The sequence below is a fragment of the Fistularia commersonii genome, chromosome 14 (assembly GCF_037954325.1).
Source record: "Fistularia commersonii isolate RoL2024-O1a breed Wild chromosome 14, RoL_Fcom_v1.0, whole genome shotgun sequence".
NCBI classification, from domain to species: domain Eukaryota; kingdom Metazoa; phylum Chordata; class Actinopteri; order Syngnathiformes; family Fistulariidae; genus Fistularia; species Fistularia commersonii.
The window spans coordinates 10,649,126-10,664,555 of record NC_141297.1 but is presented as its reverse complement, the minus strand read 5'-3'; the positions used below and the strand labels follow the sequence as shown (position 1 = coordinate 10,664,555).

Below are 15,430 nucleotides of genomic sequence, written 5' to 3'. Positions count from 1 at the left end.
AGGGAAGCGGCACAAAATCACGTGCTGTGCTCTATAATTAACAAAGACAGAAGAATATAGCAATTTTTAACTGTACAATATGAAGTAAACCCCTTTTAAGTCAATGTTTATGTAATAGCAAAAAAAGCCACATATAGGTTGATACAGGTAAAATACTATACTATGATAGTATTATAATCTGATCTTATATCTCATCAAATACTATGTGAGACCACCTTTTTAGAAAAGGAGGGAAATGTCACATAGAATTGTATCCTGTTTTGAACTGATTTAAAAAGTTCAAAGGCTTTCTTGGCTTACAACCCATAACCCAATAATCACTCTATCTCCCTTTGCAAATGTTGGCCACTTCCAATTTCTTCCTTTCCAAAATGTATAGCCAAACTGACAGCATAGAAAACAGTACTTTTTTTCTCGAACAATGATAGTTCAAAGTTCTCTTATTCTCACAAAAGAACTACAAAATAAAGTGCTCAAATAACTTCAAATGAGTTATGAATTGAAGTCTATTCATTTCCAACAGCCTTTTTAAAATAGTTGAGAACTTCAGCATGCTAAAGGCACTGCTAATCTCTTTATTAAGTATAGAATTTCAGTTTTTTCCTGTTTGTTTCTGAAGCTTGATCCTGCTCTTTAGAGGCTCTGCTTGTCCTTCACTCAGTGAGAGAACTTACACTATCTATGCTGCTACACTCTTGGTGATACTATTTTCACAAGTTGAACCACCACACAGCTCATGACAGTAAATTTTTACTCTTGCTATACTGTGACAAGTCAAATACTTATATCATGCATTACAAATGGAGCAATGAATTAAAAGTTGACATGCATTAACCAAAAGGTACTTGGCAAAATGACAAGTACAGTACAGTAACTATAAAAAATAGACAGCCTAACTGAATGGTATGAACTACCTTAAGCCTTTTTACACTTAATGCTGTCAGTTAACCATTGAGACAAGTGTCAGTGTAACTTTTTGCCCGCAGGGTACAAGCACACTGTACATACACTGCAGCCTGCTAATAAGGTCACCTGTTGCTTTACACCAAATGGGAACAGTCAAAGACACTGATACAGGCCAAAAGATGCTCATTCTCCACGTGTATGTACTCATTTTCATGCAAGCCTTTAAAGGAACCTCAGTCCCTCAGCTCATTGCACTATGCGATACTATCTATAGAAGTAATGTTATGCCCACTTATAAATCCAATCAAGGCATTTTTTTGAAACAAAGAACAGAGTAAAGACCTGAAAGTCTCACACATGAATGGGGAGAAAATAACAGAATTAGTATAAACCATAGACATATTCATAGTAGAGAACAGTACCAGGTTGTCTGTAACAGACAATGATACCATGTTTATGTTCAGACTAAATACAGTGCTCAGTCATGACTAAGACAAGAGAAATAAAGTAGAAATGGGTGAATTAAAGGAAAATGGAGACATACCACAGGCAGGGGTTAAAAGTGGAGGTCGTAGTGGCGGTGGGAAGCGGACAGGGAGAGTAAGTTGGGCCAAAAAACAAATGGAAGAACAAATACAGTATGAGGAGGTGGTAAAGAGGGGGAGGAGACAGAAAGAGGTCAGAGGCAGACTTTCTGTGTGTGCAATAATGCCCTGAGCAACACTAACCCTGGGTTTAAATACGCTAAAATGCAGAGTATTTATCTGCTTTACATACAAACATGCACACTGGATTATATAAACAAATTTGGGCATCTATTTACAGACTCGTTAAAGCCATTAAATGCAGGGCTGATTAATATTACCCAAAACAAATGTAATTATTGTAGAGATGAATTTTGTCTGATAGATTAAAAAAAAAATACATACGTCTAACAATTTCAAAAGCCCTGTTTCTATCCCTCACAGTAGCACTCATTCATGGTTTCCTTGGAATTCCAAAACCAACCTGACACAAGACAGGCTAACTAAAAAAATAGAGAAAAAAAAGCAGGAGAAAAAATATATATAGGGAAAGCCTACCCTGTACTGCATCCTCTGCATAAAGCTTACTGTCTATCATCTACTCCTCTCCCAGGTAGCTTGAGTGAATATTGAGAAAAAAAAAACACTTTTTTCTCTGTAACTATTTAAAGAGAGCATTAGATGATCTTAATATATTAAGAATTTCTCTTAATGTGCAACTGTGTTTCTTCATTTAGGTCCCACCAGAAAACATCCTTTGACCTGACTTGTAATTCAAAATGCAGCTCAGAAATTTGAGGTAAAATACTACTCATCTTTGCAGTTCTTCATCCCCAATTAACACTTACTTCAAGGGCTTCAGGCAAAATTGTAAGACATGCCAGAAGTACAACCATTTGCATTCAAAACTATACTGCTCAAAAAAACAAAGGGAACACTTAAACAACCCGATGTAACTCCAAGTCAATCACACTTCTGTGAAATCAATCTGTCCACTTAGGAAGCAACACTGACTCATTTTGTCTTGTTTTAGGGACATTACATCAAAGTTGGATCAGTCTGTAATGTGTTTTTCCATTTTAAATTTGAATGTGACTCCAAATTCAGACCTCCATGGGTTAATACCTTTGATTTTCATTTAAAATTTTTGTGTGATTTTGTTGTCAGCGCATTTAACTATGTAAAGAACAAAGTATCTAAGAAGAATATTTCATTCATTCAGATCTATGATGTGTTATTTTACTGTTCCCATTATTTTTTTGAGCAGTGTATAACACTTTGATAAAAGCTTAGGCCTGTGTAATGATACTGATGTGAATTGAAACTGCAAAAGCTAAACAAAACAACATGGAAAATAAGGCATTTTAATCTGTTCTATTCATGGGAATAAATTATCACTTTTTTTTAATTTCCATTTCAGTCCAAGACTCAGGGCAACCTCTTCTGTACAGAAAGTTTAATAACACCACAAGGAATAATTGTAACAGTAAGAATCTTCATAAAGAGGCGAGACAAATATCACTTTTAAATGAGACAGATGTCAGGCTATTTTTTTCATGTTATATGACTGAATAGTTTCCTTCAAGGTCATTAGAAAAGTAAATGTCCATAACAAGGAACTTATCAATGCCATGTCAGGCCAGGGCAATGCAACTTTGCAGTTTTCTTTTTTTGATCAAAAACTTACAGCACTAAAAATTGGTCCTATTAGCAACAACTCTAAGCAGTCAGTATTCACAAATATTTCAGTTGGTGCTTTTAACAGCCCCTGTCCTATCTGAACCCTGTTCTAAACAGAAACCTACATTTTCAAGTGAAGCGAGGCATTTTGATTAAAGCTAACAGTGGACAGTTTTATATACCTTGAAAGCAATCATACATTCAGAACCATTAGAAAAGAGGCTTAAGTGAAGACCAAATTTCTTATAAATGCAGTCATTCACAGATCATAATATATCCCACTGTCTGTAGATTTTTAGAGCTGAAAACAATACAGCGACCTTTGGAATGTGTCACCAGTAGACAGCTATTTTTGCTGTTTCCAGCACATGATCACACTGTTTTGAGGCATGTGCTGCTGAACTGGTAGCACCATAGTACTCTTTATACCTATAGGCTATAACAGTGGTCAGGCAAGAGCACATGATGCCTTTCTTTGTACAGGCCCATGTTGTTCCCATCTCAAATGAATGCAGCCTGGAGGCTGAGTACAAGCTTGGCTGAATAATCTAATGCCATGGATGTCATGTGTGTGACCCAGAGCAAGCAGGCAAAAGCACAACACTATCGTACCCTGTCATTTATTGCCACCTTAATTGATAAAGGTAATATAACTTCTTATCAGAATATACAAGGGAGCCTTGCTTAACATTGTCACCAAGCTAGAATTTGAACAGGTTAGATGGAAAATCAAGTCAAAACCTATTAATCTAACTCTATAACTTGCAACGGATGTGCGTACCATACGTAACTACACTTGCAAAAATAAACTCTGAAGGCTCCTGCAACTGAGGTCACTACTGTTTAACATCAACCCAACCCTACTTATGTGACCATTTGCATATATTGTCCAAATATAATGAAATGAAAAATGGTCAAACTTAAAATTTTCCTTTTGGTTCTCCTCATTTGCGTGGAATCCCCAAGGTTCTCAGGTTTCTTCCCACAATCCAAAAGCATGCAGTAGGTTAATTGAAGACTGAACAATGAGTCTAACACAATGACAGCTGGGATAGGCTTCTGCCTCCCCCATGACCCTCAGTGAACGAGGCGGTATAAATAATGGATGGATTGATGAATATTCGCCAAACATTACATGAGATTGACTTATGATAGATTCACAGGTCTTTTCAGTGGATCAGCTCATTGAGAAATCACAGAAAGGCCATACAGAAAGGTAACAGCCATTGACTCCACAGTGCGCTGATGTGATCTAGGCCATGCTGCTCTCAGCAGCACATGGGCAAGCTAAGTTTTAGAGCAGCTTGCATCCTCTGCCAGTCTGTGAAACACAGGGGAGTGATAAAAAAAGAGGAAAGGCTTTGCTACTGTTGAAAGAAATGCACTGGGTGGGACCTCAAAATTTAGAGCATCAAAGCAAAGTTTCAATTTATTTAGCGCACTGAATTATATGGAAATGATAAAGCATTTTCTGATAAGGCAATGCAAATTTTGGTAGGGCTTTAAATTATTGCCACTTGTTTTTTTATTAAGTGAAGCTATTAGTCACACTGTTAATCAGTTGCATCTTGTAAAATACAAGGTTTTTATAGATAGAAATGTTTTAAGTGGATTTTTTTCAAATTGCTTAATATACCAGTCCTAATACCCCATAACATATAATTTAGAAAATAAAATCCTAAAGAAATAGATATGTATGATCCTGCTGGATACTGACAGCCAGATAGATAAAATAAGAACAGATAACCAAAGTTGTAAATGAGGACTAATAAGCAAGTCAGTCATGAGTGAGACCACAGTTTAATTTTGTGTCCAACTTTCCCAAACACACACATCCCCACCACCAACAGCAGACTAATAAAGGAAAAATCTTACGTTCAAAGTCGGAATCATCATCATCATCATCATCATCCTCTTCTTCTCCATTGGACTCTGTCTGCATTGGCTCGCCATCAAACATCACTCCTTTCCCTGTTTTGCCACCAGCACTGGCCCCATCTTGGCTTCTGGTGTCCCGTAAACGGGTGAAGTACTGTACTGCAAAATCCACCAGATCTGACGGCCTTTGTCGCAGCACCTCCACGGTGTAGCCCTGCAGAAGCTCTGTCAAACCCACTGGTATCTCAATACTCATGGTTGTGTGTACCTCAGAGGCAGTGTTTGCTCTATCTAAAGGAAAAACCATGAAACAGAATTATTAGTTAAGTTACACTTATGTCTGAGACATGAACTGTGAAGTTGTGGTGGGCAAGAGGTTGATTTAAAAAGAATGGCTTTCATTATATCAGCATTGTATATGCTTCTGATTTTAGAATGTTATGGATTTGGTAAGAGCCCTGTTTGAAAACTGGAAAGCCTCAGGACAGCAACAAAAATAATACTCGAATTTGTCAGCTGAGCAGACCATGGACGTTGCCTTTTAGAAGCAAGGTAGATCAATGCCGTTTATGAAGCATTAGTGTGTGACATTGTCACTGAACAGCCACTTATTCTTGGTCTGAGCCAGGGAACACACAGTTCAAACAGCTGCACTGGATAGATATGAGCGAAACATTTACCGCGAGTCGACTGATAGCAAGTGACATTCGCTGGTTTCATGGACATTACAGAACGGCATTGTCAACGAAGCTGTCAACTTGGGTGGGTGGTACGCTGAAACTAGCTAGCTAAGGGGCTAATTTGCTAATACTTATGACATCTAGCCTTGGTAGCTGCGCCGTTATAGATGGACGCAAAAAATGTTTAAACAAGCCAATCTAACCCCAACAATAAAGAATGACCAGAGAGAAGTAGAACCGAAATTTAAGAGCTTACTTTATATCAATATGTAGTAGCTGTCCTACTAGCCAGTGTGCCACCTTCAAGAAGCATATACCCGTTAGCTTATAGTATGGCGCGCTGACTGTGTGCTAAGCCAAAGATAAGTGGCTAGATAGATAACGTTAAGCGCAGCAACCTGTAACGATGCAGTACCAGTAACACGAAGGCTTCTTGTTTAAGCTAACGTTGTCGACTATATTAAACGGTACACATAGGTTGTCACTTACGTATGATTCTGTCTCCCCGGCTAAACTAGCCCGTCCCCTCCTTCTTGGTGTCTTCTTCGTTCTCTTATTTCACCTCTTTTGTCAGCCAGTCTTTTCTCCAGTGGCCTTATATCTCCGCAGAACACTTTTGTCCGATGTAAAGCCAACAATTTTACGTTAGCGTCACCTAGCTAACGTAAGCTATTATAGCTAGCTAGCCAGCCAGCTGTACAGCGATGCTGGCTAAGTTGTTGGTAAAAAGCTCTCGACTTCACCGCTGCAGCCTCTCACGATGTCCACGCACTTGGTGAAGGGTGGGACTTGCTCTGTAAGGGAAATCAGCCTCACCGACGAGCCAATCGATTGCTTTGCTAACTACTTGTTAGCATTTGCGTTCATCATTTCGCAGCCGTCAAACAAACTCAATTTAAAGATCGAATATATATTCGATTGACCAAATACAGCTACTGGTACCACGAGAGTAATTTATCGAGAAATGATTGCAGCGTTACGCTACTCACTGAAATAAAGACGTTTAGTGCAAAATGAAATACCACAAAACTCAAAACTGTTTCGATCGTTTATCCAGCCCCACAGATGGTAGAAGCGATGGAAGCTGTCTGCAAAAATCGACGAAAGACACGTCTCATAATTCCTATCTTGGCAAGGACTCTAATACTGAACACTCAAGGATGGAAGGCTGGCTTCCAGAGTTGAGAGGGGCGGGAAGGTGGACATTGATTGACATAAAGCATGACAAATCAAAGAGGAGGAACCTCGGCAAACCACAGCCTGAGGCGGGTTTGAAGGATACCTGGCTCATTAGAGAGTCCACGCCCACACAGTTGGGTCTGTCATTGTGATGGTGAGCCACAGAAACACTTGCAAAGAAACGTGAAAAATTTCAGTCATAAAAACGTGTTTTGTTGAAACAATAGTTTTTATGTTTTTTCTAATTACTTGTGCTATCTCTTAGGAAAATATCCAAGATGTGAGGCAAAGAATTTTCTAAATGGAAGAAAAAGCTTCCATTTGGCATGGTTTCACCAGGTAGTGTCACTTAATCTCAAAATCAATGCTTTAAATAGTTTTAATGCTAATTGTAAATATTCTTTGGACAGACTGACAGCAAGTCTCAAGCATGATAACAATTTCCTCCTCCTTGTCCTACCTACTTGCCATTTTTCTATTAAAAAAAAATGGTTTGTGTCAAGTTTATCTCTGGTGAGTCAAGTCTTAATTTCCACATTCTTGTTTTCTTCCCAATCTGGCCTTTTTTTACATTATTACATTTAAGTCTTCGGTACCCTTCCCTGACAGACAGGAGGAGAAGTCAAGAAGGGGCAGGGTAACTGAGGATAGATCTCTAGATACCAATACTGGGAGGTCTGCTACCACCAGTGCAGAATCTCCTCTCTCCAATTCCCCGGATAAACCCCCTGTTCTCTTGAAGGCAAAGTTGTTACCATGGCTACAGAAAGCCCCGATTTAATTTCTTCTCTCTAGTTGACTACAAACAGAAGAAAAAATAATCCTCAGGCTCCCTCTGCTGGGAAAGGAATCTTCACAAAAAATAATTTTCAAAATATTCACTGACAAGACTTTTTGTGCCAACAATTTGTTCAACTCTATTTTTTTTTTAAGCTGTCCCCAAACTATTCTTATTAATGCTGAAGGTTCAGTCTCAAAGGGCACACATGAATAGCTGGAATATGCAACTTGTAAATCCCAATGTCCTTCACTTGCTAAGCATATTTAGTGTGTGTAGGCTAATGAATGTCTATTTCTCATCAAACTGCATTTTCTATAGATTTCCCAATGGACCTTTAAGAACATAAACAAGCGTCAGAACATTATGGAGTGTGGGATGATTATTCAGGTATGGAGTACATTCCACTTCAGGTTTTCCAGGAAGAGATTTCCGTTGGGGTTTTCTGGTAATGTGGTTCCAACAAACTCCAAAAATGTCTCAAGGAGAGTTCATAGCCTACATGTTGTAGGAGAAGGGGAAAATAAAATGAAAATGGGACAGAGAGAGAACAGTGTGTAGGATGGAGACACAATTTACATGTTTTAGTCTTGATTCGCCTCAGCATCTCACTCCTAGGCTAGTTATGTGCGGCAGGTCCTCCATCTGGTCCTTATTAGGTGTCATAGGGGGGTAAAATCTAATGCCAAGACTGACTTGTGAATTGGATTTTAATTCTTATGAGTAATATATTATGATTACAATATAATTAGTATTTTTTCAATATTCTGATTCTGTATCCCATGTTTATGCAAAAATGATTTTATCCATAAAGCAGTCTGAGGTGCAATTCTTGTCACAAGTGTTCAACTATCAACTATTGATCCTCAACACCATCACTGATGCGTTCAAACACAACAAATTACAAAAGAAAATTGAATCATTAAGTTGGTATTTGGAAAGCAGTGTTATGGTGTATAGCTGAGGTATTTGTATGATATATAATCTTACCAGGAACTGTTTGATAATAGGTATAGTGTAAAAAGGCGATGAAAAAAATGGGAATCGAATCGGATCTTTGGATCATTCATGCCGGTTCCAGCTAGTGTTGGAAAACAGCTCCGCCATTCATGCAGGAGAAACCAAACGCCTTGAATGAATTTATGATGCAGTACTGCCATCTAGTGGCTGATATAAGCTCTCTATGTAGATCACGAACCACACAGATACACCTATACAATTATTATTATTATTATTATTATTATTGTTGTTTTAATAATAATAATAACAATAATAACAATAATAATTATGTGACAGTTACATTTTTTATTCTATCACACATTGTGGAAATCATATGACTGCCTTTTGACTCTAACTTCCATTGAACATAATGTTGCATTCCCTTCAATGGCAAATGCTTTACTTTATTCTACATATGTCATTTTTGCTGTTTTATGAATATTGTGCCAATATCAGAACCAACTAAATAAGCGTTTTTAAAATGGATTGTACTACTCAGTAAACCAGTCATCTGATGGCAAACAACAAGATCTGGGATGCATGACAAACTTTGTATTGAGCTTTGATAATTTTCAGACTTATAGTAGAGGGGTAGAAAGCAGGAAAAAACATAGAATGACAAATTGACTGAAATTGAAATCAAAAGTTGACAGAGATGTAACAGCAGAAAACCTGAAGACACAGACAGATTGTATCAATGTGAGTCAACATAGCTTATCTATGTCAACTGACATGATTACACAAATATCTTTACCTTCTTTTCCTTTCGGCTTTTCCCTTCAGGGGTTGCCACAACGAATCAACCATCTCCATCTAACCCTACATCTTCACCCGTGATCACATAATCAAATAGTCCTTGTCATATCAATAAGGCACTACAACACCATACCACAATCTCAAACTGAACATATGATTCATTATTATGAAACTTTTCCTTTATGGGATTCTGATCTTTTAAGGTGCATGCTACAGTTGTATAATCATTTATTAATCAGTACTTTTATAAATGCACTTCACTTTTAATAACAGTAAGGTTAGGAAACACATATTTGACAGAATTTCAACATATTCCCCAACATGCAGTAGCCAACAACCTAGTTGTCATATACTGTAATAAAAAAACATGATAATATGGGACTTCTCAAACATTCAGTTCTGTCTGAAACTGCAACATGACTGGTGTTACAACACTCGATTAAACACAGTAGCAAAATACTCTTGATGCCAAATCACATCATAAGTATCTTATATTTGTGGACTGCTGACTGTACACATCTTTGAACCATTCTTATATTTATGTAATTGAACAGCAGTAAAAATTACACAAGTGTGTGGTTGATGGTATAAAAAGTGCCTCATCCTGATCTGTAATCAATATATAATATTCTGTACATAAAAGTAATTCCTATAAATACTTTAAACAAGATAAAAGATTTGCAAAATACAACACAGTCTTTTTTTCTTTTTTCCACTATGTAACGTTATTAATACTACACTATACAGTGTACTACCTTTTTTCTTATGAGAAATAAATCATCAATCTCTATTGATAAATACCAACAATAGTTGAATGAGTTTTTCAAAATATGCTCAACTATCTAATACTCGAAAATAACATCTGCTTTGTCAAATCAATTAACCTGTGTTGATTGAGTAATATATTACTTTAAAAGCCTGGATCATCTGTATTTTACAGATTTGATATTTGACAGTAGATATGGTGAAATCTGCATTGGAATTACAGCATTTTATAATAGTCATCTTCAACTCTTCAACCAAAAATGATCACTGACTTAATTCAAGCTGCATCGAATGGGTCAGTACTCATTTATACCCATGAAAACACAGAAAGACTGGCCTGTGCCCCCCAGTTCTCCATTAAAAATGTCACTTCTTTTCTAAGAAACAGTCATAAAGTCAAGATGCCAAAAAAAAGACAATGGTGACCATTATCAACAGACCCATATTTATAAAACAGTAGGCCACATAATTTTCAGCCCTCATTTTTTCTCCCTTATCCTAAATGAGAAGGGTACTAACAGTCAATTATTATTATTAGATATAAACATGTTCAATTATCATACAAAGCCCTGCAACTGTGCATGGTTGTCTCTCAGTATTGTGACCCTGTGTACAATTCCTTCTTGGATAGAGATGCCAGTGGAAATGAATGGTGTAATGAACAAATGTGAGGATTGGGTTAGACTCCAGTACATTGCTTGCAAAGAATGCCTAACAGAAGGATACCTTCCCACCCTGACAAAGGACAGGAAAGAGCAATTATACATAGCCATGGGCGAAAAAGTTCATTTTTTGACTAAATCAAAACAATGAATGTCTGTGGAGATTTTCAGTCATCCAGGTCATGGATAATTCTTGTCAAAAACTTCTGAAGAGAGGCGTCTTCAGTTTGAACTGAAGAAGCCTCTTGGTTGAATTGTGAAACATCTTCAAGGGAAGATAATGAAGTCCAGTTGTCACGAGAAAAAGATTTTGCTAAGAAAAAAATTAATCGCTTCATTCATCACCCTAATTTGAATTCAGAGTGCAGCGTTTACTGCACAATGCAACACTAATTGTTTGCTCTCTTATGTGGCTGTACACAAAAGGATAGTGACAGTGAAAGAACAAGAAGACTTGAAAGAAGAGCAGCATCTGTTGTACATCTTACATCCATAACCAATGCACACTGTTTTTCACTGGGTAATTTTGTAGGGAAAAAATGGTGCTGCCATGGTTACTGACAGCTTTCATCTCTTTCTCTCTCCTCCTCTCATTCCATCTCTCCACCCCCATGGCTAATGATAGCAGTAATATACACACGTGATCTGACAGGTAGAGCTTTGCAAAGTCTCAATTCCAAAGCAACACACATGGCTGAATGTATTGTGCTGATAGCAGACAACAGGGGGTCTATTATGAGTCTGAAGGACTAGTGCCTGCTGTAACTTCATCATCCCTGCAGTCCTGCCGAATGTTTAGAGGTCTGATTCCCACAGGGATGGCATGAACACATTTTCTAGACTTCCACCGATGCAACCTGACACCTTTCTGGCAAAATATTTTCTGTGGCCTGAGAAAATATAGAGATACCCCATTACCCTGTTCAAGCCTAATGTAATAGTCTTCAGCTTATGGCTTATTCTGTCAGTCTGATGTTTATATCATTTATTTTTAGATATTAGTCAGTCTGTTGTGTAATAATTTCAAATGATCATATTCCATCCATCCATCCATCCATCCATCCATCCATCCATCCATCCATCCATCCATCCATCCATCCATCCATCCATCCATCCATCCATCCATCCATCCATCCATCCATCCATCCATCCATCCATCCATCCATCCATCCATCCATCCATCCATCCATCCATCCATCCATCCATCCATCCATCCATCCATCCATCCATCCATCCATCCATCCATCCATCCATCCATCCATATACTGTTCTAAATCCAATAATTAAAATGCTTATGAATCATACATGTCATTGTTTGTCTTACAAGTACTACCAACTTAACTATAATTTTAGTAATACTTAAAGAGAACATGTCCTCATCCGTGCCTGTAGTAGGATAAGGATTTGTACTTATTCTACTATAAAGGAGAGTTGCACAGTAACATGGTAGGATGTATGGCAGTGTGAAAAATGACTCTCCGCGTGGAAATTAAATAAAGTGACATATTCCATTTTGAAACAGTAATAAATACTTTGTGTTACATTGCTTTTCATTTAGGTATCAACCCCAACAGTGATTTTTAAACGAGTCTGGCGGTCTTTTTAGATTGTGTTTAACTCTTGCATCTTAAATTTCCAAAGTGATGGAATCTTAATCACAGCAGAATAAAGAGCACATTAACTGATGGTGTCCTTTCTTGAATAAAATGGAAAAAAGGCAGCTGCTCTGATAACTGACCATTAGGGACAGTGTGGGTGTCTGACAGTACATGATGTTTGAATGTGTAGTAAAACAAGGGCCTCTGTGATGAACAAACAAAGGGAGCTGGTCACCACAGCAACTAAAAAAAGACCAGATGTGATGAAATGGGTTGACATGAGGTGAGATGAAAAAAAAGAGTAAGGGCAGGGAGTGAGGACGGAGATAGTTAGAAGGAAAATAAAGCAGCCCAAAATTCATTTCATTCTATCAGTGCGTCACTGATCGCCCTGGTTACTACTCATGTAACATGTAAAAACAAATCTACCACATTCTTTGTCTGCTGCCATGGTTAGTAATGGTTGCTGAGAATACCACAAAGTGCCGCCCCAATGCTCCTTGCACAAGTCCCTTTCAAATCTGGGTACTGCTGGAAAGAAAAATACATATATACTATGTATACTTATATATTTGACAATGGAATAAAAAAATAAAGCTTGAAGTTCATTAGTAGATAAATGAAAAATGACACAAACTAAAACACTGCATGCTGTTGATGCATGCAGATTTGCTTTTCGATTGAAGGGCTGATACAAACCCTAAAACTATTGTGTAAATAAATTATTTAAGTGGTAGAAAAATAACAACTTAAAATAAAATGCTATTTTTGCATTTTGGAAAAATCATGGATGATATGGCAATGTTTTAAGCATTTAAATGTAAAGGGGTGTAATTAATGTATATGTTGTTTGAAATATACTCTGATAATCAATATTTAATCTTAGAATTTCTAACCAGTAATATATTCATTGTCAGCTGATCTCCATATAATTCTGATGTTGATATTTGGTTAAGTGCTAGAGACAACATAAATTACAAGATATCTACTGAAAAACATTTAATTTATTTAATGATGTGAAATTAAAATTTTATTTATTTTGTTGAGTTCTTGTGAATGTCCAAATGATATTCAATGTGAAGATCAAAATGTCCAGGGCCAAATTTCATGATCTCGATTTACTATTTTGAGTTTAAAATTCGATTTTTTCATGAACGTTGATTTTCATTTCTTTAACAAATATAACGTTTCACATCTAACCAACATTAAATTGGTGCCTGCTGTAGCTGATTGTTGCAGATTATTTAAGTGTCTAGTGTGTATCACAAAAATGAAATTTAAGTGGCAGATACCAGCCAGGCAGATGTGTATCTAAAGTTTGTAAGAATCTTAAGTATTTAAAAGTGATGCAGGGAATGACTATCAATAAATTAAACTTTAATCTCCACTGTCACCGATGTGATCCTTAACCTTTCCTCCCTTCTTTTGTTCAGAAACTTAAATCTTTACATTTACCTATTTAACTTGCAATTGTCCTGAGTTCTCACTGAAATAGTACAGTACTGCATTCAGTATGGTGGCCATTTTTTGTTGTAGTAAGAACCTTGCAGAATATTACTGGGTGAGAAACCTAAAGAATATTTTTATCACTTTTTATGCCAAGTTAATCTTACATCCATCTAACCAACACCTCAATAGATCTTAGTAATCAAAATTTGTTTTGGAAATTCTGCTCAAGAGTAGTGCATTGCTACAAAACTCTTGTTTCCAGGGAAAATAAAAATGTGAAGATTAAACATGTTTTCAGAAAAGCTCCCTATGTGACTTGGGGTATTTTAGGTTAACAGCGCAGTCAAAGGTTCATCCGGGAAGAAACCGATGAAGAACTCACTGGAGTTTTGATGCCTCTATAGGCATTACAGCCTGAATGAATGGTGGATGATGTGTCCTCATTACTATATTACTGTAGAAATTGCTACTCTAGAGATATGCCTAAAGAGATGGCAACTTCATTATTGCATTACACAACCCAACACACTGACACTTGAACTCCATTTCGTAGAGTCTGGTGAAAATAATGAAATGCTCTGATATCACTGTCTTAAGTACATGAAATATTTTTCTGATCATAACTGCCTCAAGGAAACTGCATTAAATAATGAGCTCTGACCTACCATCTCATGTGAACCAGGATATTTTGCCCTGTGTGGACAAATAGCAGACAAGGAAAAAAAAAAAAATCATTGAGCTACCAAGAGAAATAAAATATTCTTTGAGTAGAGAGAGGGAATTTCTTTAAGTGTTTACCCGGAGACAACTTCTTTTTCTCATTGTATTCCCAGATGTAATTCCAAACAGGAGAATATTGTAGTTGAGGTACTCCTGAAAGATGACTGGAGTTTCTTGGATGAAGTGGGCATTTGCCTTGGAGCTTTAAGCAGGCTGTAGAAGTTAGACGTCTAGGAGCTCTGTGCCAGTTGAGATGTCGGTAGGCGTTCTGTGATCCAGCTGGTGACCTCCTTCAACACAGACTCAGCAACCTCAGGGAGGTCATGGTGAAGGGCATGGTAGCCACCCTCATAGACCTGCTCAGAGATGAAATGTAGGGATGGATGGAATTAGAAAATGTGTTGCAATTCAGAGGTGTTTTCATGTTCAAATCTGGTGGCAAAACTCAATATTTGACAAATCAAATAAGCTTTATTGAAAAAAGGTAACATCATTTAGTTTGTTACAATTTTCCAAAATAAGTTAAGGTTCACAAAGTACACAATGATAAGACATAATTGGCAACTTAAAGGTGGCGTGCATTGATTTGGTGGCTGACTGAACCACCTATAAGCTGTTGCCTGAAGTACATTAGGGGTTAATTGTGTTATTCCAAATACTTTGCAAAAAAAGCAGAAGGGGATTAAAGGAGCCCCTCAGCTGAGAAGTGGCATGTTTTCAAAGAAACCTTTAAAAAAAGTAAACTTGCAAGCTCTGCCCCGGAGAGCCACAAAAGACACATTTATGGAAAAGATGTTTAAAAATGACTTGCTAACTACGAGGAATTGATGACTCTTCATGTTATTTTAACACAATT

The 15,430-nt window shown here is 37.2% G+C and overlaps 2 protein-coding genes across 4 annotated transcripts in view; both read right to left on the bottom strand.

Annotated features, from left to right (window-relative positions):
• prkar2aa (protein kinase, cAMP-dependent, regulatory, type II, alpha A) overlaps positions 1-7,078 on the bottom strand; it is a 35,820-nt gene extending 28,742 nt beyond the window's left edge. The window contains exons 1-2 of the mRNA XM_086158966.1: positions 6,158-7,078; positions 4,986-5,279 (exon numbers count right to left, since the gene is read on the bottom strand). Coding sequence (XP_086015092.1) covers positions 4,986-5,244 — 259 coding nt within the window. The 5' untranslated portion in view covers positions 5,245-5,279; positions 6,158-7,078. The remainder of the gene's footprint in view (positions 1-4,985; positions 5,280-6,157) is intronic.
• A 2,085-nt stretch (positions 7,079-9,163) lies between these two features.
• mgll (monoglyceride lipase) overlaps positions 9,164-15,430 on the bottom strand; it is a 34,139-nt gene continuing 27,872 nt past the window's right edge. For 2 of the 3 annotated variants that reach the window (XM_086158964.1, XM_086158963.1), the window contains one exon: positions 9,164-14,930. In XM_086158964.1, coding sequence (XP_086015090.1) covers positions 14,805-14,930 — 126 coding nt within the window. In that variant the 3' untranslated portion in view covers positions 9,164-14,804. The remainder of the gene's footprint in view (positions 14,931-15,430) is intronic. The other variant, XR_015107076.1, reaches the window with a different exon arrangement.